We start from the raw sequence: 25,402 nt of genomic DNA on the forward strand, positions 1-25,402 counted from the left end.
TAGACTGAATACAGTGCTTTCCACCATCACTCACTGATTTCTGTGCACACCAGGGGTTATTATGTCTCCCTGACTTCTTGCCTGAAATGCCTCCAGGTCAGTGAGCATCCTCTTTCATCCGCTATCCATCAGTCTGCTCTACTCCCAGCCTGTGTCCGCCTGCTTCCTTTAGCCATCATCTTGAGCAATCAGACAAAAGATGTGGTGCCAAATAACATAAACCGCGGCATGCCGAAAGACTGCTCTCCCTGCAAGAGAAAAGCTTCCTCCCATTTTTGTGCGTGTGTGCGTGTGCTGAAGATACCATCAAAAAGTGAAAATTGAAACAAATCAAATAAATTGCTGACTTCGTCTCGGAACAAAAATATCACTTTGACTCTAAAGGCGTGTCTCTAAGAAGGTGCTTAATGCATCGATAATGAAAAAATGAAGTGTTTCCACTGCATGCACAATAGATTTTGGGGTTGGCATCTTTTCTCATAGCTGTTTGTATTCCATTCGCTTTTCTCCAACTCTGGGGCACAATAATTGCATTTTCCCATTCTCTATTATTAGGCTCAATTCCCCATCGAGTAGCAGCTATAAGAGGTCAAGATAAACTCCTATGAGAGACTTCATCACAAAAAGCCTGAGCTTACGAATGAGAAACAATACCGCATTTGGTCTCAAGATAACAATTTAATATATTTTACAGACTTATAGACTCAGTGGGTTTTATAACCCAGCTGTCTTGAGTCCTTTCCTTTTGATCGCTTTCTTCAGTCCCCTGCTGATGCAGAGGTGGAAAATATAGACCACAGCTGCTTTTTTGATAGCTGCCTTGAAGGATGGGAAGACATGGCTGTCAATGAAATTAAGGGCATGGAAGGAGGAAATCCTTAATGGGCTCGCGGAGACTTTAAAAGAAGAGATGGCACCGATGAATCAAAACGGAGCTATTGGTCCATAATTAGGGCGACAATAAATCATTTGAAAGTGGATACTTAAAAGTGTTTCCTCTGAAAGTGGTGAAAGGGGAACACTGAGGATAATTGGGTGAATTCCAAATGGTCCACTAGAAATGAAATGTTTTAAATCCCTAATTATCACATGTTTATTTATTAGTTTTTTTTTCATTTCTAATCATTATTTCAAAATTGAGGACTCAGCATGAGCACCATTTAAATAGCCTAACATGTGTTGCAAGGACTAATCTGTGTACTCCAGTGCAAAATGCAGCATTATCTGCACTGTAACCCAATACATTCATTTAACTCAATTAAACTCATTACATCAAAAATTCTAATTGACAATAACTTATATCTGTATGTTAAACATTTTGAACAAAATTAAGTTTTGTTGGCTTGATTAATAAGAATGTTCCGTCAACTTACATTAATCGGGTTACGCATTTTATGTTCAAATTAAAGTTTAAGTCATGTAATGGTAACCCAACCCTGTGACAATGTTTAAAAAAAACTTGAGGCAAGTTTTTTCTATATCATGACACCAATATTCAAACATGGTCTAAAATGGTAAATGCACAGCTGCTAAGGAGCTGTGAACGTATTAGGGTCAAATCTGGAAGTTGTCCAGCTCTAATGACTTAGATGAAGCAAAAACATCACCAAACATCACATCTCATTGTAACATTTCATAGATACTATCTGCTGTAAAATTCATGTAAAAGGTCATTGTCATTTTACTAATATTTAATACCAAATCAGATGGATGAATTTACTTGGTACTCAGTATAAACAGTTGGATAAACAGTTGGATAAATCCCTTTTTGCAATTTTGTGCAAAAATTATGATTACTTCACATTTTAGTATTTTTAATGATAACATTATTAGGTTTTTAATGTTCCTTACTGCAGAATAAAGATTTCTTATGAAAGTTTTGTTTTGTTTTGGTTTTATCTTTAGCTCCGTTCTAAGAAAATGACCAGCTTTTCTTAGAATGTCCTCAGTGTAGGACACATACAGGATGTTATGCTGAAATGTAAAGCACTTACAATACAAGCAAATTATTCCAGCCTAATTAATGACATTTATGGCATTTGTTTTCTGTGCTGACTGATATGCTGCTCAGTGCTTTGCTCCCTGCTTTTATCAGATGTCACTCTTAACATAAACACAAGCTACATGTGATGTCTCTGATGTGTATGTGTTTCTACCTGTGCTGATGCTAGCATGACTAAAACTAGCCAAGCAGCAGTAAATATGTGAAGCAAGGCAGAAGGATATACTCATCAAATGAACAGAATTATAAGAATATAAGACCACAAGCACTGCATATGTAACAAAAATATTTTGACATCAAATGGCATGTTATTTGAAATCTATATGAAACAATGACACATCTATTTCTTTTTAATTTTTACAATTTATTTTTTTTTACCAATTGTCCAAATTAGTCTGTGATTGGCCTTAGTGTCCCAGAAATCATATTTCTATACAACTAAATATGACTCAGCAAACATGTTTTAAATGGATGATTCTTCATCCATTCATATATTTGCTGAGTCTTAAATTTGATGTCAGTGAGCTTATCAGTGGTTGGTGTTAAAAAAGCCCCCAAATCCCCCATGAGCAAGCACTTGGCGACAGTGGAGAGGAAAAACTCCCTCTTAATAGGGGAGAAACCTCTGACAGAACCGGGCTCAGGAAGGGGTGGCCTTCTGTCTCGACCGAGTGGGGTTCACTGACAATTTAGTTGTATATAAATGTGATTTTTTAGGACTTGATGTTGAGACCAATTAGGTGAAATTGGGGACGCAGACAGTTCTGCTTCTTCTTCTTCTTCTTCTTACTTGGCTGAACCTCTGGCAGGCTCTTAACTTCAGTCTCGAGTTCAGCCACCTTCACAGTGAGCATTTTCTGTTTGTCAGGTAGACTTTGCAAAGATTCCTGCACAGACAATGCAGGCGAGTCCTCTTTTTCTATCTTCTGTTGTTGTGTGGCGTCTCTTTCTTTCTGAGGCTCCTGCAGAGACATTGCAGTGGATGGCAGTGAGTCCTCTTTTTCCATCTTCTCCTGTTCTCCAGTCTCGTTTTCTTTCAGAGGCTCACATTTATGCATTTCACTTGCATTGGTGGAATTTTGTTCTTCTGGCTCCTCAACCTTCAAATCATGAAGGGCCTTGTTGGGGCAGAGCTGGGATTTCAGGTCACTGATTTCCAGGTTGAGTGTCTCCTGCTCCTGCCTATGTTTAATGGCCTGCTCTTCGAGCTGATTTTGAGCTGCTAGGAGCTGTTTCTGGAGCATCTCAATCTGCTCTTGCTGAATCCTACATTGGACCTCAAATTCAGCCTCCTTAGAGGACATCAGTCCTACACAGTCAGTGTGTGAAGCCTCTGTGGTTGGAGTGGCAGACTCCACACACTGCTCTGTGGTAGGGTGGCTGATTTGGTCCTGCAGGGTAACCATCACTTCATCCAGTAAGACAATAGCTTCATTGGCATTCGTGAGAGCCTCTGTCTCACTGATGTCATTGGGCTTATTACTAGAAGCCTCCTCTAGCTGCTCTATGAGGTCTTTAATTGTTTCCTCATGATTTCTCTTGTTCTCGTGCATTTGTTCATGAAGTTTGTTCACCTGAAACTGGTGATAAGAGGCCCTCTTGTTTGCACCTACCATTTTCCAGTAAAGGTAGTTCTGATGGTATTGGGAGGCTTCCAGTTGCTCTCTGAGGGCAGCAATCTCGTGCCAGGGATTAAACTGGACACTGCCCTGATGGGGTCTAAATGTGGGATTGGGTTGATATGGCCAAGTCCCTCCATTAGGCCCAGGGTTTGGTCTGCTGGGGTTCTTCACTTTTCCCTCTCTCTCCATGTCCACCTTTACATTTGAAATGGTGAGGGATTCAGCTTTTTCCTTTTCAGAAGCGGCTTCAGTGTTTTCTTGCATTTCTTGATTTTTCGGGTTTGCTCCATCACCCATGCTGTTTTGAGCTTCAAGAAGAGCCCGAGCATATGCCCGAGTAATTGGTCTTCTTGGTTCTTCAGCCACTCTTTTCTGTTTTTGCTTTTTTTGTTTCTTTGGTTTCACAACCATTTCCTTTTGTGGTTGTGCCACAGGAGACTTTTCAGGATTTTGTTGTGCGGCTTTTTCAAGCTCAGGTGTGATGACCATTTCGATTTTTGCTTCTGCCATTGTAGATGCATCAGCGTTTGCGTCTGCGTTTCTCTGCGTCTGCCTTGTCTTTGTTATAACAACCAGGTTGTTTTGTGTTTCTGCCATCCGAGATCCACTAAAGTTGGTTGAATGTCTCTCCTATTTAAGGGTTTTCCAGTAGAATGTGCACTCTGACATCACAGGCTGTTCCTTTGAAGTGCCATGATTGGAACACTTCAAAATAAAATACCCACAAACCTACTGTAAAGGAAAGGCTTTTATTTTGTAGCACATACTGAATTAACACTATAAAAGCTACTCTACAGGAATTGCAGTAAAAAATAAAACAAAAGCAAAATATGTTTTTTAAATGGTTGTTAAAAAACCCTAACCAAAGTAAAAGACAACTGTTTAGTGGAAACATATTCGACATTCAACAGATTCTCACACATAATAACTTTTTTCATAATTTAAACAAGGACAGGTAGAAAACTTTCATATTTAGTGAAAGATATTTATTGACACTATCCAATGAGAGTTACTGAATGTCTGTAGGCAGTGGGATCTTGGTGGTTGCCGAGGTGACAGAATGTCATCTATGATTTTTTTTAATTTCAGTTTCATTGCTGAATCTAATAAACAACAGGCTGCAGAGGGAGACTTTAATAGAGGTTTAATAACTCTTACTATCATATCCATTGTGGAAAAATCTGTCTATATTTAGCATAATATATTTGAACAATCCAAGTATGCAAACTAAAATTGACAGTAGACCTTATGAGACCACAAACACTGTTGAGGTCCAGTTCAGAGACACAGCTTTTGCAGAGGTGAAGCCTAGAGGGGAGCTGGCAGCTACAGATTTGCTGATCTGCTTTTCCCCCCACAATTTCAACATTATCAGTAAACTAATGCATGTATGAGAATCAGGTGTAGGCTATGTTTTGAAAGGTGTCTATTATAAATAGTATTATATGTATATGTGTTACATTTTTAAAATTAGAATACAAATTTAATGCCACAAACCTGAGTTGTCATATACATCTGTGATCAAAATCCCCAACTGTTACGATTTCATTGATAATTGTTGATGCTGCCTCCACTGAGTGAGCAGCAGCGCCCGCTGAATATTACATTTTAAGATTTTTAATGATAATAATACGTTTTTAACGTCCCTTTTGCAGAAAAAATATTTCTTATGAACAGCACAATAGACATCTGTTGTGCTTGCAGTCAAATGTTTCTGGGAATATTTTATTTGGTACAAAGAAAATGTTCCCAAAATTACACTTGCTTCTGACACAACTCATCCACTAACTGTGGATGTGAAGATAACGTCATTTTTCACAATGTCTTGGGAGGTATGGAAATGAAGTAGGACGAGTAGTCCGAGCTGCAATTTCCTATTAAAAAGAGAAAAGAGAATACACCAATGAACTGATGTTAATCCATGTGCATATAATCTATGTTACACTGTTTTCAAACACACGGTATAAATTCCATTTCCAATTTTTAATCCCCCAAATCAGTGATCAAAATTGATATTTTCTGTGTTTGCATCAATGTCTGACAAAGACATTACTTTCCATTATAGCTTCTACTACACTGTAAAAAATCAAACTTGCAATTGCTTTGCTTTCACAATTCAACAATAAAAGCTGAGTTGCCCCATAAACTCAAATACTTTAAGGGTTTCAACTAATCCTTTAACGTTTTGGATACTACGGGGTTTACTTTGCACTTTTGCAAGGACTGAAAGCCACCTGGCCGTCTGCCTTAAGGCGAACACGAGGCTTTTTACACCAGGAGCTGGATGCAGCTAAGGTGTTCATGTCAACTTTCTGAAGGCAAGTAATGTTTCTTTTAATGTGCATTTATATGTGTTTACTACCTCATTTAAGATTCCCCCTAGACTGTTCTACTCAATCGTGCTGCTTGAATGCCCTCGTGAGCAACTTGAATGTTTTCCATCATAAAATAGTGCTTTAAAGTTTTCGTATAAAAATCGCCATGTCACAAAACAATGTAAATCCGACAAGCATCCCTACCAAACAGGCGTGCTCATGTCTGACAAGCCTCCGCGACACCCCCTACGTGTATTTCACAAAGTGCAGGTTGTGGCCGCCATACCAAAATAGGCTAGCTCGCTCATGACTGACGACCAACGGCGGCAAACCCCCCGCAGCTTTTAAAAAAAAAAATAATTTCAGGGCGCCCGCTGCCATGTTGTTTAATTTGTTCAAATCATATTTAGCCAATAAAATATGTGGTTTAGTTTCTGTGTGAACGGGGTGGTGGAGTCTTCAGTTTTGGTTTACAGAGACTTATATGTGCTGTTGTTAATTTTGCATAGGATACAGATCCAGTTGAGAGGGCAACCCGAGGTGTTACGGTGGGCATCCTCACTGTTCTGGACCCCTTGCAGTCCACAGGGGTCAACACTGCCATTGTTTGGAAGAGGACATTATTCTTGATGATCTGCCAGACCTTCCCACTGCCTTTGTCTACCTGTTTGGCCTACTGTATGGGCTCAACATGGAGTTTCCCAAAGAACTCAAGTACACATTTGTTTGCTGTATGTAAAACAGATAGAAGAGTTCACATCCTGCCATCTTATGTTTTGATATGTTTGTTAGTGACTATCAGTCAAGATAGGTTTGACTGATAACACCACACCTTTAAATTTGGATGAGTAACATTTATTACAAAAATGTGACTTTTTGTTTTTGGAAAAGGACTTTATTTGTGGCTGAATGTTGTCAGTATGTTAAAAATGGCTCATCTCAAAACATTGTCAGTGGTGCAGTTGTGTTTGAACACAATAAAGTTATTTGAAAATCAACATTGTGTAAACATTCATTAATACAGCAGGGAGCACCTTATGAAAACTATAAAGGATACTTTTTCTAGACTTTGATTGGCAAAACAAAAAAAATATGTTGTGTAAACTTTAGGAATTACATTGTTAACACAATTAAAAATATATTTTGTAAACTTTAGGAAATATGTTCCTAAATGAAGGATCAACTAAATCATTAAGATATCAAGTCTTACATTTTTAGGGCAAAAATCTAAACATATTAAAGGATCTGCAGTCGCATGATGTTTAACAGAAGTGCTGTCTTAGGTTTGTGTTATTCTCCCATGCTGTGCTTTTAAAGCAGCATACAGCATGTAATGACAAGACCGGCAGATAGGACGGCAGCATGTCATACATGGACTTCAACTTGCTCCTTCAGTGAAAGAAAATAATAAATAATGACTTACTCTGGATACTAATTAACACAAGCATTGTGCTACTTTTTTGGCATCAAGAAATAAGGAAAAAAAAAACTAGCCCGGAGGTCGTAAATCCTGAAGAACTGACCCAGGACATCACTTGACCAAGTAACCACAGTCACATAAAAATGAATGAAAGGCTATACGTCTGCTCCAGCATTTTCACCTGTGACTCATTTTGAGGGCAGACCAGCGTTTCAGGATCCCACAAACGCCGTGCCAATGAGGACAAGAGGGTTATCACAAATCTTTACTTTAGCTACAATTTTCAGTCTTGTTTCTTCAAGGCAGGATCTTCTCCTCTTGGGAAACTGGGGAGGAAGTTGACTTCTGCCTTCTTAGTTTTTTGATGTTGCTATGTAGAGCTTGTTTGTCTGGGTTGTTTATGCTCGTCTTCCCAAAATTTACAGCTACCTCAGTAAATCCAGCCCCTAGTTCCCCCATCTTAAACGTCAAACTATTTTTCTAACTGTATGTCGTTAATATTTAGCTTATGAGGTAGAAGTTCCCTGTCTAGCTCAGGAAAATATTTTTGTGGATGCTGGAAATCTTGTTGGTTATACAGCATACTACTATGCAAACTTTAATAACAGCAAATACATTTCAGTGAAGTATGATCTCACAGACATCATCAAACAGCATTGTTGAGTTTTTTGTGAATATGGGGCTGAAATAATGTTTTTAAAAGCTGGCAAGAAATTGAATGTTCTATTTACTTTTTATTTTACATTTGGCACAGGGTACTGTGTAACATGGCCACTGTAAAAAGTGCATATTCCAGATACTGTTAACAGGAATAATAACAGTATAAAAAACTCATGACTGAATGTATCAAACATACATTTTGCTGCAGCTTGAAGAAATCAGCATTCCAAATCCTAGATTTCATAACTTTGTAGAAGAACAGCTTTAAAGATCACACAAACAAACGTGTCTTACATGAAGATGCAGCGATTGAGCATAACAGAGTGGAAAAGGTTACAGCACCTGGTATTGCATAAACAGATTATTTTGATTTTGTGCAAAAATTATGATTACTTCACATTTTAATATTTTTAATGATAACATTATTAGGTTTTTAATGTCCCTTACTGCAGAATAAAGATTTCTTATGAAAGTTTGGTTTTGTTTTGTTTTTATCTTTAGCTCCGTTTTAAGAAAATGACCAGTGTTTGTTAGAATGTCCTCAGTGTAGGACACATACAGGATGTCATGCTGAAATGTAAAGCACTTACAACACAACCCACTACAAGCAAATTATTCCAGCCTAATTAATGACATTTATGGCATTTGTTTTCTGTGCTGACTGATATGCTGCTCAGTGCTTTGCTCCCTGCTTTTATCAGATGTCACTCTGAACATAAACACAAGCTACATGTGATGTCTCTGATGTGTATGTGTTTCTACCTGTGCTGATGCTAGCATGACTAAAACTAGCCAAGCAGCAGTAAATATGTGAAGCAAGGCAGAAGGATATACTCATCAAATGAACAGAATTATAAGAATAGAAGACCACAAGCACTGCATATGTAACAAAAATATTTTGACATCAAATGGCATGTTATTTGAAATCTATATGAAACAATGACACATCTATTTCTTTTTAATTTTTACAATTTATTTTTTTTACCAGTTGTCCAAATTAGTCTGTGATTGGCCTTAGTGTCCCAGAAATCATATTTCTATACAACTAAATATGACTCAGCAAACATGTTTTAAATGGATGATTCCTCATCCATTTATATATTTGCTGAGTCTTAAATTTGACATCAGTGAGCTTATCAGTGGTTGGTGTTAAAAAAGCCCCCAAATCCCCCATGAGCAAGCACTTGGCAACAGTGGAGAGGAAAAACTCCCTCTTAATAGGGGAGAAACCTCTGACAGAACCGGGCTCAGGAAGGGGTGGCCTTCTGTCTCGACCAAGTGGGGTTCAAATGTTCACTGACAATTTAGTTGTATATAAATGTGATTTTTTAGGACTTGATGTTGAGACCAATTAGGTGAAATTGGGGACGCAGACAGTTCTGCTTCTTCTTCTTCTTCTTCTTACTTGGCTGAACCTCTGGCAGGCTCTTAACTTCAGTCTCGAGTTCAGCCACCTTCACAGTGAGCATTTTCTGTTTGTCAGGTAGACTTTGCAAAGATTCCTGCACAGACAATGCAGGCGAGTCCTCTTTTTCTATCTTCTGTTGTTGTGTGGCGTCTCTTTCTTTCTGAGGCTCCTGCAGAGACATTGCAGTGGATGGCAGTGAGTCCTCTTTTTCCATCTTCTCCTGTTCTCCAGTCTCGTTTTCTTTCAGAGGCTCACATTTATGCATTTCACTTGCATTGGTGGAATTTTGTTCTTCTGGCTCCTCAACCTTCAAATCATGAAGGGCCTTGTTGGGGCAGAGCTGGGATTTCAGGTCACTGATTTCCAGGTTGAGTGTCTCCTGCTCCTGCCTATGTTTAATGGCCTGCTCTTCGAGCTGATTTTGAGCTGCTAGGAGCTGTTTCTGGAGCATCTCAATCTGCTCTTGCTGAATCCTACATTGGACCTCAAATTCAGCCTCCTTAGAGGACATCAGTCCTACACAGTCAGTGTGTGAAGCCTCTGTGGTTGGAGTGACAGACTCCACACACTGCTCTGTGGTAGGGTGGCTGATTTGGTCCTGCAGGGTAACCATCACTTCATCCAGTAAGACAATAGCTTCATTGGCATTTGTGAGAGCCTCTGTCTCACTGATGTCATTGGGCTTATTACTAGAAGCCTCCTCTAGCTGCTCTATGAGGTCTTTAATTGTTTCCTCATGATTTCTCTTGTTCTCGTGCATTTGTTCATGAAGTTTGTTCACCTGAAACTGGTGATAAGAGGCCCTCTTGTTTGCACCTACCATTTTCCAGTAAAGGTAGTTCTGATGGTATTGGGAGGCTTCCAGTTGCTCTCTGAGGGCAGCAATCTCGTGCCAGGGATTAAACTGGACACTGCCCTGATGGGGTCTAAATGTGGGATTGGGTTGATATGGCCAAGTCCCTCCATTAGGCCCAGGGTTTGGTCTGCTGGGGTTCTTCACTTTTCCCTCTCTCTCCATGTCCACCTTTACATTTTTAATGGTGAGGGATTCAGCTTTTTCCCTTTCAGAAGCGGCTTCAGTGTTTTCTTGCATTTTTTGATTTTTGGGGTTTGCTCCATCACCCATGCTGTTTTGAGCTTCAAGAAGAGCACGAGCATATGCCCGAGTAATTGGTCTTCTTGGTTCTTCAGCCACTCTTTTCTGTTTTTGCTTTTTTTGTTTCTTTGGTTTCACAACCATTTCCTTTTGTGGTTGTACCACAGGAGACTTTTCAGGATTTGGTTGTGCGGCTTTTTCAAGCTCAGGTGTGATGACCATTTCGATTTTTGCTTCTGCCATTGTAGATGCGTCAGCGTTTGCGTCTGCGTTTCTCTGCGTCTGCCTTGTCTTTGTTATAACAACCAGGTTGTTTTGTGTTTCTGCCATCCGAGATCCACTAAAGTTGGTTGAATGTCTCTCCTATTTAAGGGTTTTCCAGTAGAATGTGCACTCTGACATCACAGGCTGTTCCTTTGAAGTGCCATGATTGGAACACTTCAAAATAAAATACCCACAAACCTACTGTAAAGGAAAGGCTTTTATTTTGTAGCACATACTGAATTAACACTATAAAAGCTACTCTACAGGAATTGCAGTAAAAAATAAAACAAAAGCAAAATATGTTTTTTAAATGGTTGTTAAAAAACCCTAACCAAAGTAAAAGACAACTGTTTAGTGGAAACGTATTCGACATTCAACAGATTCTCACACATAATAACTTTTTTCATAATTTAAACAAGGACAGGTAGAAAACTTTCATATTTAGTGAAAGATATTTATTGACACTATCCAATGAGAGTTACTGAATGTCTGTAGTCAGTGGGATCTTGGTGGTTGCCGAGGTGACAGAATGTCATCTATGATTTTTTTTAAATTCAGTTTCATTGCTGAATCTAAGAAACAACAGGCTGCAGAGGGAGACTTTAATAGAAGTTTACTAACTCTTACTATCATATCCATTGTGGAAAAATCTGTCTATATTTAGCATAATATATTTGAACAATCGAAGTATGCAAACTAAAATTGACAGTAGACCTTATGAGACCACAAACACTGTTGAGGTCAAGTTCAGAGACACAGCTTTTGCAGAGGTGAAGCCTAGAGGGGAGCTGGCAGCTACAGATTTGCTGATCTGCTTTCCCCCCCACAATTTCAACATTATCAGTAAACTAATGCCGGTATGAGAATCAGGTGTAGGCTATGTTTTGAAAGGTGTCTATTATAAATTGTATTATATGTATATGTATTACATTTTTAAAATTAGAATACAAATTTAATGCCACAAACCTGAGTTGTCATATACATCTGTGATCAAAATCCCCAACTGTTACGATCTCATTGATAATTGTTGATGCTGCCTTCACTGAGTGAGCAGCAGCGCCCGCTGAATATTACATTTTAATATTTTTAATGATAATAATATGAAGTTTTTAACGTCCCTTTTGCAGAAAAAATATTTCTTATGAACAGCACAATAGACATCTGTTGTGCTTGCAGTCAAATGTTTCTAGGAATATTTTATTTGGTACGAAGAAAATGTTCCCAAAATTACACTTGCTTCTGACACAACTCATCCACTAACTGTGGATGTGAAGATAACGTCATTTTTCACAATGTCTTGGGAGGTATGGACATGAAGTAGGACGAGTAGTCCGAACTGCCATTTCCTATTAAAAAAGAAAAGAGAATACACCAATGAACTGATGTTAATCCATGTTCATATAATCTATGTTACACTGTTTTCAAACACACAGTATAAGTTCCATTTCCAATTTTTAATCCCCCAAATCAGTGATCAAAATTGATATTTTCTGTGTTTGCATCAATGTCTGACAAAGACATTACTTTCCATTATAGCTTCTACCACTGTAAAAAATCAAACTTGCAATTGCTTTGCTTTCACAATTCAACAATAAAAGCTGAGTTGCCCCATAAACTCAAATACTTTAAGGGTTTCAACTAATCCTTTAACGTTTTGGATACTACGGGGTCTACTTTGCACTTTTGCAAGGACTGAAAGCCACCTGGCCATCTGCCTTAAGGCGAACACGAGGCTTTTTACACCAGGAGCTGGATGCAGCTAAGGTGTTCATGTCAACTTTCTGAAGGCAAGTAATGTTTCTTTTAATGTGCATTTATATGTGTTTACTACCTCATTTAAGATTCCCCCTAGACTGTTCTACTCAATCATGCTGCTTGAATGCCCTCGTTAGCAACTTGAATGTTTTCCATCATAAAATAGTGCTTTAAAGTTTCGTATAAATATCGCCATGTCACAAAACAATGTAAATCCGACAAGCATCCCTACCAAGCAGGCGTGCTCATGTCTGATAAGCCTCCGCGACACCCCCTACGTGTATTTCACGAAGTGCAGGTTGTGGCCGCCATACCAAAATAGGCTAGCTCGCTCATGGTTGAGGACCAACGGCGGCAAACCCCCCGCAGCTTTTAAAAATAAAATAATTTCGGGGGCGCCCGCTGCCATGTTGTTTAATTTGTTCAAATCATATTTAGCCAATAAAATATGTGGTTTAGTTTCTGTGTGAACGGGGTGGTGGAGTCTTCAGTTTTGGTTTACAGAGACTTATATGTGCTGTTGTTAATTTTGCATAGGATACAGATCCAGTTGAGAGGGCAACCCGAGGTGTTACGGTGGGCATCCTTACTGTTCTGGACCCCTTGCAGTCCACAGGGGTCAACACTGCCATTGTTTTGGAAGAGGACATTATTCTTGATGATCTGCCGGACCTTCCCACTGCCTTTGCCTACCCGTTTGGCCTACTTTATGGGCTCAACATGGAGTTTCCCAAAGAACTCAAGTACACATTTGTTTGCTGTATGGAAACCAGATAGAAGAGTTCACATCCTGCCATCTTATGTTTTGATCTGTTTGTTAGTGACTATCAGTCAAGATAGGTTTGACTGATAACACCACACCTTTAAATTTGGATGAGTAACATTTATTACAAAAATGTGACTTTTTGTTTTTGGAAAAGGACTTTATTTGTGGCTGAATGTTGTCAGTATGTTAAAAATGGCTCATCTCAAAACATTGTCAGTGGTGCAGTTGTGTTTGAACACAATAAAGTTATTTGAAAATCAACATTGTGTAAACATTCATTAATACAACAGGGAGCACCTTATGAAAACTATAAAGGGTACTTTTTCTAGACTTTGATTGGCAAAACAAAAAAAAAAATGTTGTGTAAACTTTAGGAATTACATTGTTAACACAATTAAAAATATATTTTGTAAACTTTAGGAAATATGTTCCTAAATGAAGGATCAACTAAATCATTAAGATATCAAGTCTTACATTTTTAGGGCAAAAATCTAAACATATTAAAGGATCTGCAGTCGCATGATGTTTAACAGAAGTGCTGTCTTAGGTTTGTGTTATTCTCCCATGCTGTGCTTTTAAAGCAGCATACAGCATGTAATGACAAGACCTGTCACGGCGAGTGAGATGAGCCGTATAAAAATAATAAATGAGGATCCAATCGCAGGCAGTAGTGGAGGAGTGAAGGTGGTTTATTTAACACAATGCGCCAGTGGAAAAACGGAAACAGAGATCACACTAAACTATACTGGAGACAACTAAACTACTGAATACGAACCGGAACTCAAACATGAAGCAAGGCGGACGACGGCACAAGATGGTGACGGCAGGGAACACACAGATGAAACATGGTGGAAACACAGACGGACCAGCAACTACGATGACAGAGGACACGACTTAAATACACACAGGTGGTGGACACAGCTGGGAATAATCAACAAGACGAGACAGAGGGAAAACTGAACACACTCACATGAGACGCAAACCTTCACAATAAAACAGGAAACGAGAACACTACACCAAGACGCAGACCTGAGAGACAGACAAACAGAATGACACATGGAACCTGAACTAAACTAAATGTGAGATACAACCGAGAACAAATCCTTAACATGAATAAACAGAAACATAGAATTCTAATAATAATAATCATTATAATAATAAAAATATTAATAATAATAATAATAATAATAATAATAATCCTCATAGCACCCAAAACCACGACAATTATTCAAAAATAAACTAACAATCCAAAACTCAAAATACTGGGTCGAAACTGACCCAGAACCGTGACAAGACCGGCAGATAGGACAGAGACCAGAGGACGGCAGCATGTCATACATGGACTTCAACTTGCTCCTTCAGTGAAAGAAAATAATAAATAATGACTTACTCTGGATACTAATTAACACAAGCATTGTGCTACTTTTTAGGCATCAAGAAATGAGGAAAAAAAAAAACTAGCCCGGAGGTCGTAAATCCTGAAGAACTGACCCAGGACATCACTTGACCAAGTAACCACAGTCACATAAAAATGAATGAAAGGCTATACGTCTGCTCCAGCATTTTCACCTGTGACTCATTTTGAGGGCAGACCAGCGTTTCAGGATCCCACAAACGCCGTGCCAATGAGGACAAGAGGGTTATCACAAATCTTTACTTTAGCTACAATTTTCAGTCTTGTTTCTTCAAGGCAGGATCTTCTCCTCTTGGGAAACTGGGGAGGAAGTTGACTTCTGCCTTCTTAGTTTTTTGATGTTGCTATGTAGAGCTTGTTTGTCTGGGTTGTTTATGCTCGTCTTCCCAAAATTTACAGCTACCTCAGTAAATCCAGCTCCTAGTTCCCCCATCTTAAACGTCAAACTATTTTTCTAACTGTATGTCGTTAATATTTAGCTTATGAGGTAGAAGTTCCCTGTCTAGCTCAGGAAAATATTTTTGTGGATGCTGGAAATCTTGTTGGTTATACAGCATACTACTATGCAAACTTTAATAACAGCAAATACATTTCAGTGAAGTATGATCTCACAGACATCATCAAACAGCATTCTTGAGTTTTTTGTGGATATGGGGGCTGAAATAATGTTTTTAAACACTGGCAAGAAATTGAATGTTCTATTTACTTTTTATTTTACATTTGGCGTAATCTGTTCAGCGCAACACAACTGAGAGGGAAACATAATTTCAGCGTTTTGCCTCTTTTTCAGTTTCACATTGACATGGTTTGACTGGTATGTAAGAATTATAAACACACTGTGCTTAACAAGATGATTCATCTTTAACAGATAACACAGCAGCTTAAAACATTTATGACATGCCAAAAAAGCTTGTTTCATGTGAGATATGACTCAAAACAATATGTTTTCAGGACTTTTTCACAAGTTCCTATATCTCACTGAAATGTTACTCTGTAGCTGATTTCTCGTATTTTAAGTGTAATTAGATATTTTGACTAAAAACAAGATAAATATACTTGGTAAGAGTTTGAGTTTTTGCAGTGTACCACCCTGACCGAGATCCTGCACTGCAAAAATAGTTATACCTGAAACAAGCCAAATAGTCTTAAATCTGACAATAGTTTCTTGTTTTGAGAAAACATGGGGTGAGCAAAGGTTGCTTGAACAGAATAGTTAAAACTAGCAAATGAATCTATGCCTTAGACAAAACTGTCTAAAATTTATGCTTAATTGAAGAAAATTTGACTTATTACAAGGAAAGAGACCGAATTGTTTCTTTCTTGATTGAGTTAAATATAAGAATTAAATCTCAACTCAGAACAATAATTGGAAAAAATTGCTGAGAATAAGACACCATCTGTTCAAAAAGCTACAAAAAATATGGGACTTTATCTTAAAGCAAGACACCAGAAGCACTCTTATTTCTTGCACTTTTATTGACACAGCAACGGGTCAGTAACTCAACTTTAACAGTACTGAGGTCTAATTCCAGGAGACTCGTGTCTAACATTACCTACATTTGAGCAGTGTACTGTGTAACATGGCCACTGTAAAAAGTGCATATTCCAGATACTCTTAAAAGGAATAATAACAGTATAAAAAACTCATGACTGAATGTATCAAACATACATTTTGCTGCAGCTTGAAGAAATCAGCATTCCAAATCCTAGATTTCATAACTTTTTAGATGAACAGCTTTAAAGATCACACAAACAAACGTGTCTTACATGAAGATGCAGCGATTGAGCATAACAGAGTGGAAAAGGTTACAGCACCTGGTATTGCATAAACAGATTATTTTGATTTTGTGCAAAAATTATGATTACTTCACATTTTAATATTTTTAATGATAACATTATTAGGTTTTTAATGTTCCTTACTGCAGAATAAAGATTTCTTATGAAAGTTTGGTTTTGTTTTGTTTTTATCTTTAGCTCCGTTTTAAGAAAATGACCAGTGAATGTCCTCAGTGTAGGACACATACAGGATGTCATGCTGAAATGTAAAGCACTTACAACACAACCCACTACAAGCAAATTATTCCAGCCTAATTAATGACATTTATGGCATTTGTTTTCTGTGCTGACTGATATGCTGCTCAGTGCTTTGCTCCCTGCTTTTATCAGATGTCACTCTGAACATAAACACAAGCTACATGTGATGTCTCTGATGTGTATCTGTTTCTACCTGTGCTGATGCTAGCATGACTAAAACTAGCCAAGCAGCAGTAAATATGTGAAGCAAGGCAGAAGGATATACTCATCAAATGAACAGAATTATAAGAATAGAAGACCACAAGCACTGCATATGTAACAAAAATATTTTGACATCAAATGGCATGTTATTTGAAATCTATATGAAACAATGACACATCTATTTCTTTTTAATTTTTACAATTTATTTTTTTTACCAATTGTCCAAATTAGTCTGTGATTGGCCTTAGTGTCCCAGAAATCATATTTCTATACAACTAAATATGACTCAGCAAACATGTTTTAAATGGATGATTCCTCATCCATTTATATATTTGCTGAGTCTTAAATTTGATGTCAGTGAGCTTATCAGTGGTTGGTGTTAAAAAAAGCCCCCAAATCCCCCATGAGCAAGCACTTGGCGACAGTGGAGAGGAAAAACTCCCTCTCAATAGGGGAGAAACCTCTGACAGAACCGGGCTCAGGAAGGGGTGGCCTTCTGTCTCGACCGAGCGGGGTTCACTGACAATTTAGTTGTATATAAATGTGATTTTTTAGGACTTGATGTTGAGACCAATTAGGTGAAATTGGGGACGCAGACAGTTCTGCTTCTTCTTCTTCTTCTTCTTACTTGGCTGAACCTCTGGCAGGCTCTTAACTTCAGTCTCGAGTTCAGCCACCTTCACAGTGAGCATTTTCTGTTTGTCAGGTAGACTTTGCAAAGATTCCTGCACAGACAATGCAGGCGAGTCCTCTTTTTCTATCTTCTGTTGTTGTGTGGCGTCTCTTTCTTTCTGAGGCTCCTGCAGAGACATTGCAGTGGATGGCAGTGAGTCCTCTTTTTCCATCTTCTCCTGTTCTCCAGTCTCATTTTCTTTCAGAGGCTCACATTTATGCATTACACTTGCACTGGTGGAATTTTGTTCTTCTGGCTCCTCAACCTTCAAATCATGAAGGGCCTTGTTGGGGCAGAGCTGGGATTTCAGGTCACTGATTTCCAGGTTGAGTGTCTCCTGCTCCTGCCTATGTTTAATGGCCTGCTCTTCGAGCTGATTTTGAGCTGCTAGGAGCTGTTTCTGGAGCATCTCAATCTGCTCTTGCTGAATCCTACATTGGACCTCAAATTCAGCCTCCTTAGAGGACATCAGTCCTACACAGTCAGTGTGTGAAGCCTCTGTGGTTGGAGTGGCAGACTCCACACACTGCTCTGTGGTAGGGTGGCTGATTTGGTCCTGCAGGGTAACCATCACTTCATCCAGTAAGACAATAGCTTCATTGGCATTTGTGAGAGCCTCTGTCTCACTGATGTCATTGGGCTTATTACTAGAAGCCTCCTCTAGCTGCTCTATGAGGTCTTTAATTGTTTCCTCATGATTTCTCTTGTTCTCGTGCATTTGTTCATGAAGTTTGTTCACCTGAAACTGGTGATAAGAGGCCCTCTTGTTTGCACCTACCATTTTCCAGTAAAGGTAGTTCTGATGGTATTGGGAGGCTTCCAGTTGCTCTCTGAGAGCAGCAATCTCGTGCCAGGGATTAAACTGGACACTGCCCTGATGGGGTCTAAATGTGGGATTGGGTTGATATGGCCAAGTCCCTCCATTAGGCCCAGGGTTTGGTCTGCTGGGGTTCTTCACTTTTCCCTCTCTCTCCATGTCCACCTTTACATTTGAAATGGTGAGGGATTCAGCTTTTTCCCTTTCAGAAGCGGCTTCAGTGTTTTCTTGCATTTCTTGATTTTTGGGGTTTGCTCCATCACCCATGCTGTTTTGAGCTTCAAGAAGAGCCCGAGCATATGCCCGAGTAATTGGTCTTCTTGGTTCTTCAGCCACTCTTTTCTGTTTTTGCTTTTTTTGTTTCTTTGGTTTCACAACCATTTCCTTTTGTGGTTGTGCCACAGGAGATTTTTCAGGATTTGTTTGTGCGGCTTTTTCAAGCTCAGGTGTGATGACCATTTCGATTTTTGCTTCTGCCATTGTAGATGCGTCAACGTTTGCGTCTGCGTTTCTCTGCGTCTGCCTTGTCTTTGTTATAACAACCAGGTTGTTTTGTGTTTCTGCCATCCGAGATCCACTAAAGTTGGTTGAATGTCTCTCCTATTTAAGGGTTTTCCAGTAGAATGTGCACTCTGACATCACAGGCTGTTCCTTTGAAGTTCCATGATTGGAACACTTCAAAATAAAATACCCACAAAGCTACTGTAAAGGAAAGGCTTTTATTTTGTAGCACATACTGAATTAACACTATAAAAGCTACTCTACAGGAATTGCAGTAAAAAATAAAACAAAAGCAAAATATGTTTTTTAAATGGTTGTTAAAAAAAACCCTGACCAAAGTAAAAGACAACTGTTTAGTGGAAACATATTCGACATTCAACAGATTCTCACACATAATAACTTTTTTCATAATTTAAACAAGGACAGGTAGAAAACTTTCATATTTAGTGAAAGATATTTATTGACACTATCCAATGAGAGTTACTGAATGTCTGTAGGCAGTGGGATCTTGGTGGTTTCCGAGGTGACAGAATGTCATCTATGATTTGTTTTTAATTCAGTTTCTTTGCTGAATCAAAGAAACAACAGGCTGCAGAGGGAGACTTTAATAGAGGTTCACTAACTCTTACTATCATATCCATTGTGGAAAAATCTGTCTATATTTAGCATAATATATTTGAACAATCCAAGTATGCAAACTAAAATTGACAGTAGACCTTATGAGACCACAAACACTGTTGAGGTCCAGTTCAGAGACACAGCTTTTGCAGAGGTGAAGCCTAGAGGGGAGCTGGCAGCTACAGATTTGCTGATCTGCTTTTCCCCCCACAATTTCAACATTATCAGTAAACTAATGCATGTATGAGAATCAGGTGTAGGCTATGTTTTGAAAGATGTCTATTATAAATTGTATTATATGTATATGTGTTACATTTTTAAAATTAGAATACAAATTTAATGCCACAAACCTGAGTTGTCATATACATCTGTGATCAAAATCCCCAACTGTTACGATCTCATTGATAATTGTTGATGCTGCCTCCACTGAGTGAGCAGCAGCGCCCGCTGAATATTACATTTTAATATTTTTAATGATAATAATATGAAGTTTTTAACGTCCCTTTTGCAGAAAAAATATTTCTTATGAACAGCACAATAGACATCTGTTGTGCTTGCAGTCAATTGTTTCTGGGAATATTTTATTTGGTACGAAGAAAATGTTCCCAAAATTACACTTGCTTCTGACACAACTCATCCACTAACTGTGGATGTGAAGATAACGTCATTTTTCACAATGTCTTGGGAGGTATGGACATGAAGTAGGACGAGTAGTCCGAGCTGCCATTTCCTATTAAAAAAAGAAAAGAGAATACACCAATGAACTGATGTTAATCCATGTTCATATAATCTATGTTACACTGTTTCCAAACACACGGTATAAGTTCCATTTCCAATTTTTAATCCCCCAAATCAGTGATCAAAATTGATATTTTCTGTGTTTGCATCAATGTCTGACAAAGACATTACTTTCCATTCTACTAATTCATCAGTTAGTACATCACTGATTACTTAATCATGCTCATCACCAGTGATGATAGATTCTCCAAAAAGTTGATTCTGTTCATCTGGACGTAGCGTTTTGTGGGAGAAACGTTTCGTCACTCATCCAAGTGACTTCTTCAGTCTCAGCTGACTGCAGGTTTCCCCAATCTTATAAACAGTACATTTGCATAATGACTGAAACCAGCCCACTGAGGAACAATGGGCTGGGAGGTCAGTTTCTTTATCATAATCATGCAAATTCTCATAACCATTGATCAACAACCACTGACCAAAACCCACTGATCAAAGACCACTGATCAACGGCCATGAGTCCCATTCACAGAGAGTTGGGGAATGGCTGCAATCACAGTATTGTAAGATGGCGAAAGATGTACCCTTAGGCCCCCTCCTTGATTCAGAGATGGTCTTTCCCTTTTCACGTAAATGGCCTCCTTGTGATGATAGATTCTTTCACAAGACGTATCGACAGTGAGAATATCTCCAACAAACTGTTGGCCATGTTTTGTATAGTCATAGTGTCACAATCCTGAGTCATTTGACCCGGCATTTTGAGTTTCTTGTGTTTTGATGTCATTTTGCATTGTGATTTATTTTGAAGTCCACTTTGTCATCCTAAGGATTTGTCCTATAGTACCTAGGTTATTCTGTTTAGCTTTTTGAATTTTAGATCTGCAGTCTGTGTCTTCCTCTTTGTGGCTGTGGTTATCTTTGGTTGTATCCCAATTCAGGGTCTGCAGCCTTTAAGTACGCAGCCTTAACGGTCCACAAGGGCCGCGTACTCAAAGACCGCTAAGGCCGGAAGTGCGAGGCTTGTGAAATGGGACGTCTAGCCTATGTCGCGCTGCCCAGGTTGCCTAGCAACCATGATACTGACAGCTGGAAACGTTTCATACAGCTTTGTTTGACAGAAATGAAGGAGAAAATCTTTTGTTCATTTGTTTGTTTGTTTCTACATGAGCTTTGATCATTCTCTGTAAGATTAAGCTCAGCTATTGAACGGCGTATATTTTAAAGTAAAGGCTTTAAAACCAAGTTAGTACAAACGTCACTAATGTCACATAACTTTGCCGACATGTGGCCAACAGTAATGTTTTAATGTTCCTCATTATTAAACATTTGCACATAAATAAGTGACATAATATTCAGTGCTTACTTTTCACAGTTTACTCTTCGGCCGCTCCGCTTCTTCGTCTGCGGCAAAATTATCTACACCGACTGCCGCGCTATGAATTGTGGGATATGTTAGGCCACGAAGTCTACATTGCCACAGCCTTAAAATTCAGGGAAATGAAGGACGCATTTGAGGGCCGCATTTTGAGCAGCCTTTGAATTGGGACAGCCTTCGGCGCGCCACTGTGACGTAATCGGCCTTAAAATGCGGCCTTTAAGGCTGCAGACCCTGAATTGGGATACAGCCCATGTTTCCTCAGTCATGTCTCTGTGTGTCTGTCTGCGCCTCTATGTGCCTGTGGGCCTTTCTCAATATGCGTACTTGTGTGTACTTTCGTTCTCGTGTACTCGTGATACGTCATCAGTCGGAGACCAAGTACTGTTCCAATTCGAAGTACGTGTCACTACCCGATCCGTACCGGAATCGGTACCCCGCATGCGCAAATCTTACGTCACTTCCTCTCTTTGCCAACATTACGACATTCAATATATTTGAATGATACAGTTAGCGCCCAGTTAGCTCCTAGCATTTCTCAACAGCTCTGCCTCCTTTTCGACTGCCCGGGACATTTAAACAATGGATAATCCGTATACAAACAAATTCATGCTTTTCTCCTCAACAGAGAGCGTTCCCCGATTGAACAACAGCGCCGTAAAATAAGAAGAATGGCGCCTTATTACAGACTTAATAATATTGATTTAGCAATGTGTCACGTGAGGATTCATCAGCCAGATTAAGTGTTTACTGACAATTGACAGTGATAGCGGACATCATCATCACTATTCCAGTCAATCCTCTCCTCACAGACAAGCATAAACATACTCGACTATCACTAAATCAAATTTAACACGCGTTTGTAATGATGCCAATTCAGTTTACAATAGGGTTCATTCGCTCGGTCAGCAGGTGGCAGTATCCTCATACACTGGGGAGTAAACTGCCATTAAACCAACAGAAGAAGAAGAAAACCCCTGCACATGCGCGGTACGGATCGGGTAGACCCGATTTGTACGGTCCGACTTTGCACATGCGCAGTAAGGATCGGGGAGTCCCGATCCGTAACTATCTTTTTATTTTTCGTTTTTGTCTACATTGTACTGAAATGCTTCATTATTGCAAACATTTTAAGATATACTTATTATTCTTAACATCTTAACTGATACGCTGACCCATAACTATCGTAAAACGCTACGACCGGAAGTAGACACCTTTCGCGCATGCGGGGTACCGATCGGGTTTCCGGTACGGATCGGGTAGCGACAGTACGCATCAAGCCAAGAACGCAAAAAAGTCCCAGATGTGTTCTCGCTCCGCCCGTTTTATCGAGCATGCATCGGTGGTGACTTGTGTGGACTTGGTACAGCTAAATATCCCAGAATGCATTTCGTCCAAAACTCAAACGCAGCAATGGCGGACGAGCGGGGCTAAAAACTTTTAAATATTACTCTTTCTGGGTCACAAAATAAACTTTTAAGTTCTTTTCAAGCGAGAATGTAGCTGTGTAAACTTCGAATATCTGCTCAGTTTATCAAGATATCATATATTTCCAAACGAGGTCCGACGTTTTCGGAGACGTCTGTGACCCGCCAGCTCCATAGCAGACAGCGAGGTCGAGGATTATTACAGCCGGCGAGAACAGCGGACTCCCGGCAGATCGTTTTCAATCCCCCCCGCGGTCTTTTCGCTACTCAGGTTAAACAAACCCCAAACCCCAGTAGCTGTCTATTGTATTGAGTGTCCACTAAAATAAAAATAAAAGCGTTCTAACATCTCACCTGCTTGTTTTTATTAAGGTATGTACACTATTTTTATTAATAGAGATTTCACTACTGAGGTTAAACATGATATATAAGTTACTTAGATCACTTCTAAATGTTAATGTTTGGCTTATTTCGGCTTTTTATTTGTTCCTGAGTAAACCGGTTTGGCTGTGATTAAAGTTAAGCTTCATAACATATTACTCACAGTTAAATTAAGGACGGCAGTAAAAACTCCGGACCTGTGACATCATCAAGTACGCTGGTGTTCCAATTGTACAAATCGCGAGTCCGTGCTCGCGTTCTCGGGGAGTCCGTACTCCCGTGCGTTCTCGGCGAGTACGTACCCGCCGAGAACGCGAGTACGTACTCGCGTACTTGAGAATTGAGAAAGGGCCTGTGTTTCCATTACTTCCTGTTTTACTTTGGTAGTCTCCTGTCTGTGTGTGCTATGTTTTGCTTTGCTTCTCTTACTTTGAAGGTACCTTGTCTCATCGGTTATGTTTAGCTTTGCATCCTCTGTCTCATTGTGTGTAATTTGCCCCCAGCTGTGTTCCCCATGAGTTTCCTGTTCCCTCGTCATTCCCTGTGTATTTAAGCCTTTTGCTTTCTTCTGTCCAGCGTTGCGATCTCCCTCATACCTGTCTGTGTGTTCTGCTTGCCTTGTTTATTTTGTATCTTCAAGTTTAATTAAGTTTTTCCTAGTGTCCAGCAATAAGGCTGCTTTTTGAGTTTAGGTTTCGTCTCCGTGTATGAGTCTGCGTTTGGGTCCTTTCCTGCCTGCACACAGATTGTGACACATAGTCTATAGAGTCTATCAACAGGCATTTGAGAAATACACATTCATCCAGTGGTGACAGTTATGAATGAACACTCTGTGGATGTGTCCTTCAATGACACAGAAGACTTTTATCAGCAAACACCTGTTGAATTCACAAACTGGACAAATGATTGATACAGTTTCCATTCGATTCCCACTATGTACAACAGGGTGAGAATGTAACTGTGTTAATTGACTTTTAGAAGCATTTAATGACTGACATGTACAGACACAGTCATAATGGATAGATAACAATATACTGATTGAGGAAACATTGTTAGCACTAAATGTGTTTCATGATTAACTGATGAACACTAATGTTCCAAGCTGAAAATTCTGCTCACCAGTCAGCAGCTTATATTCACAAAAAACTGATATATCTGTGATCCCTGCAACTCTAACCAGCCAACAAAAACATGTGTTCATAATACAAAACAAGTTTACTTTGTGAAATGTTAAAATATACAAAAATAACTCAAAAGTACATTACCTGAATACTAAAATCTCTTCCTTTTGAAATTTAGCAAACAATTTTAACAAGATAATCACTGCTTATAAACTCTATAAAATGAAATTATTGAGACTACAACTAAAATCCCAGATTTAGAACAAAATTATGCAACAAAGCTGCTCATTTATTCTTTGTAAAAATTTAAATTAAACATGAAGTCTATTTCTGATTCTTTGATCAGAGTCAGTTACACCAGTGTCCTGCTGGAGGTCATTTTGTAGCTCTGGCAGTGCTCATCTTCTTCCTCGTTGCACGAAGGAGCTGATACCGTCCTGCTGATTGGTTAAGGACCTTCTACGGTCCTGTCCAGCTCTCCTAGAGTAACTGCCCATCTCCTGAAATCTCGTCCATACCCTTAAGATGGAGGAGACCAGTGTTGGGAAGGTTACTTTTAAAATGTATTCCATTACAGATTACAGAATACATGCCCCGAAATGTATTCTGTAACGTATTCCGTTACGTTACTCAATGAGAGTAACGTATTCTGAATACTTTGGATTACTTAATATATTATCATGCTGTTTACAACTACATGAATGTACTATTGCTGTGATTTAATACTGTTACTGAAGGTCCGCGGCTCCGAACCGTAGTAAAGGGACCTCTGGCTAATACGGTGGGTTCTGTGTCGG

General features: G+C 39.1%; 3 protein-coding genes across 3 annotated transcripts; all 3 read right to left on the reverse strand.

The window, feature by feature from the left end:
• Nucleotides 1-2,345: 2,345 nt before the first annotated feature.
• Nucleotides 2,346-4,257, reverse strand: LOC148097815 (uncharacterized). The gene has a single exon (XM_087831944.1). The coding sequence runs from the start codon at nt 4,219-4,221 to the stop codon at nt 2,716-2,718; it is 1,506 nt and encodes a 501-aa protein (XP_087688070.1). The 5' UTR covers nt 4,222-4,257; the 3' UTR covers nt 2,346-2,715.
• Nucleotides 4,258-8,970: 4,713 nt separating this feature from the next.
• LOC148097816 (uncharacterized) lies at nt 8,971-10,905 on the reverse strand. Its single transcript, XM_087831940.1, has one exon. It carries the CDS (start codon nt 10,851-10,853, stop codon nt 9,348-9,350), a length of 1,506 nt encoding a protein of 501 aa, XP_087688066.1. The 5' UTR covers nt 10,854-10,905; the 3' UTR covers nt 8,971-9,347.
• Nucleotides 10,906-17,094: 6,189 nt separating this feature from the next.
• LOC148097817 (uncharacterized) lies at nt 17,095-19,055 on the reverse strand. Its single transcript, XM_087831826.1, has one exon. The coding sequence runs from the start codon at nt 19,012-19,014 to the stop codon at nt 17,509-17,511; it is 1,506 nt and encodes a 501-aa protein (XP_087687952.1). The 5' UTR covers nt 19,015-19,055; the 3' UTR covers nt 17,095-17,508.
• Between the last annotated feature and the right edge of the window lie 6,347 nt (nt 19,056-25,402).

This window comes from Neolamprologus brichardi, chromosome 18 (genome assembly GCF_056152115.1).
Source record: "Neolamprologus brichardi isolate AB-2024 chromosome 18, ASM5615211v1, whole genome shotgun sequence".
In the NCBI taxonomy this organism is placed as follows: Eukaryota; Metazoa; Chordata; class Actinopteri; order Cichliformes; family Cichlidae; genus Neolamprologus; species Neolamprologus brichardi.